The 2,151-nt window shown below is 52.5% G+C and overlaps 1 protein-coding gene across 1 annotated transcript; it reads left to right on the top strand.

The window, feature by feature from the left end:
• Positions 1–1,548: 1,548 nt before the first annotated feature.
• On the top strand, positions 1,549–1,857 carry LOC105914943. The gene has a single exon (XM_012848170.1). The coding sequence runs from the start codon at positions 1,549–1,551 to the stop codon at positions 1,855–1,857; it is 309 nt and encodes a 102-aa protein (XP_012703624.1).
• Positions 1,858–2,151: the final 294 nt, after the last annotated feature.

A 2,151-nucleotide genomic window follows, 5' to 3' on the forward strand; every position in this document is an offset into this window, starting at 1 on the left:
GGCGCCGGCGAGCTTCCGGTGGCCGGTGGCCACACGGCGCGCGGGCGAACATGCCTGGGTGCACTGGCGTCGAGGCAAGGTTGGGCAGCGCACACCATCGACTCTTGGGGGGTCCACTCCGAAAAAGTGAAAGGTCTTTTTAACAAAGGTTGTTTTGAAATTGAAAATTTTTACAAACTCTCATTTGGGCAAAAGATTTAAGTTTGCAAACAAGGTCTTCAAGCTTTATTTTAAACTCCAAAAGGAGCTTTTTAGTGTCAAAAGGACATTTTACCCCTTTTGCTTAGCGACTAACAACTGGTTCAGGTTTAAGTACACCTAATTAAGGCAGAGTTGTTACATTTTGCCGCCTTCACCCCATGCCTCAAGTTTGTTGAGCGTCCTGCCTCATTCAAGCCAGCCATCAATGAAAAGTATGACGGTCGCTCTAATCCCACCATCTAGCTCAATACGTACAGTACCGCGGTGAAAGCCGACCTGGTAACACGGAGAAACTTGGCCAAGTCCGCCAGAGGAAGAATGAAACTATCCTAGAGTATGTCAATTGCTTCTTCGAGAACCCGGCTTGCCAGCATCGAGGACCGTGACATCATCATGTACTTCCGCTTCAACCTGATGAACTGCACCATGTTCTAAAAGTTGTATGAGGCTGCCCCCAAGATGATCAGGTAGATGATAGACATTATCAACACCCAGACAGACATAGAGGAGGCGGCGACAGTATATTTCCAGGGCAGCATGCATCGCTAGAACGACGACTACGAACAGCCAACCCATAATGAACACCAAGCACGACCGGAGTCCCGACTTCGGAAAAGGGCCCCCGAGGTCCCACTGCTAAAGGCGACCCCGCCAGGCTGACCACCTTTCTCCGGGAAGAGTTTGATGACACCCTCATTGCTCCGTGCCACTTCCACAAGGTCGCACACCACAATCTTCAGGACTGCACAGTCCTCAAGAAAGAGCTCGGTTTCCTAGTGGAGTACAAGTGACCCTGCCGTAACGACTACTGCAGGGATGACAACTGTCCCGATTACTGCTGTTGCGATGACTGCAACGATTGTGATGACCATCACCGCGACGACAGCTACCACGACGACCGTGACCACCGCCATGACGATCGTGACGATCGCCGCCACGACAACCGCGATGACCGCCAGCACGACGACCGCGTGACTAGCACCGAGAGGAGCACCACGACCAGCGACACCCAGATGCCCATCGGCCCAGTGCCGAATAGAATGGGGAGTTCAAATGACCGAAATGGCAAGTCAACATCATCATGGGTGGCCCCAACTCTTTCTGCAGCAAGCGGAAGCAGAAGGTGCACCAGCGAGAGGTGCACTTTGTTGCCTTACGACCAGTCTAGTATCTGTGTTGGTTAGAGTAGCCCATAACCTTCTCTAGGGAAGATCATTGGGTACACATTCTAGATCTCGGGTGCTATCCGCTGGTGGTCTGCCCGACCATAGACCATGCCTTACTCCTCAAGGTGTTGATCGACGGTAGCAGCGGCCTCAACATCATCTTCATCGAGACTTGAAGCACATGGACTTCAACTTCGAGCGGCTCCAACCCTGTGAAGAACCCTTCTACAACATCGTCCCTGGCAAAGGATCCTATCCGATTGGCCAAGTTGTTTTGTCGGTCACCTTTGGCACGCAAGTCAACTACCACACAGAGTACCTCACATTTGAGGTTGCCAATTTCAAGACTTCCTACCACCTTGGCAGGCCCATGCTGGCGAGGTTTATGGCGAACCCACATCACACCTACCTCTTGCTCAAGATGCTGGCTCCAAACGGTGTCCTGTCCGTCTACGGTGATGTCGAGACTTCATACAAGTGCGACATTTAGGCGGTGCAGCTTGCTGGAGCCCTGGAGTACTTGGCCAAGGCCACCGCCATGGTTGCCAAGGCCCAGAAGGTGGACAAGGACCATCTCACGATCCCAGAGATGGAGCCAACACCCACAGCATTGCAGCCGGACCCCAAGGTCAAGAAGATTTTCCTTTCCCTAGAAGGCCCGACCAAGACGGCCCTCATAGGGTCCGACCTCTTTGAGAAATAGGAACTCACGCTCACCAGTTTCCTCTGGGAAAAACTCAGACATATTCACGTGGAAGCCATCTGATATGCTCGGTGTCCCGCT

The sequence above is a fragment of the Setaria italica genome, chromosome VIII (assembly GCF_000263155.2).
Source record: "Setaria italica strain Yugu1 chromosome VIII, Setaria_italica_v2.0, whole genome shotgun sequence".
In the NCBI taxonomy this organism is placed as follows: Eukaryota; Viridiplantae; Streptophyta; class Magnoliopsida; order Poales; family Poaceae; genus Setaria; species Setaria italica.

What these genes read in the sequence shown, in the direction of transcription:
- LOC105914943 (XM_012848170.1), top strand. Translation starts at nt 1,549, where the DNA reads ATGGACTTCAACTTCGAGCGGCTCCAACCCTGTGAAGAACCCTTCTAC.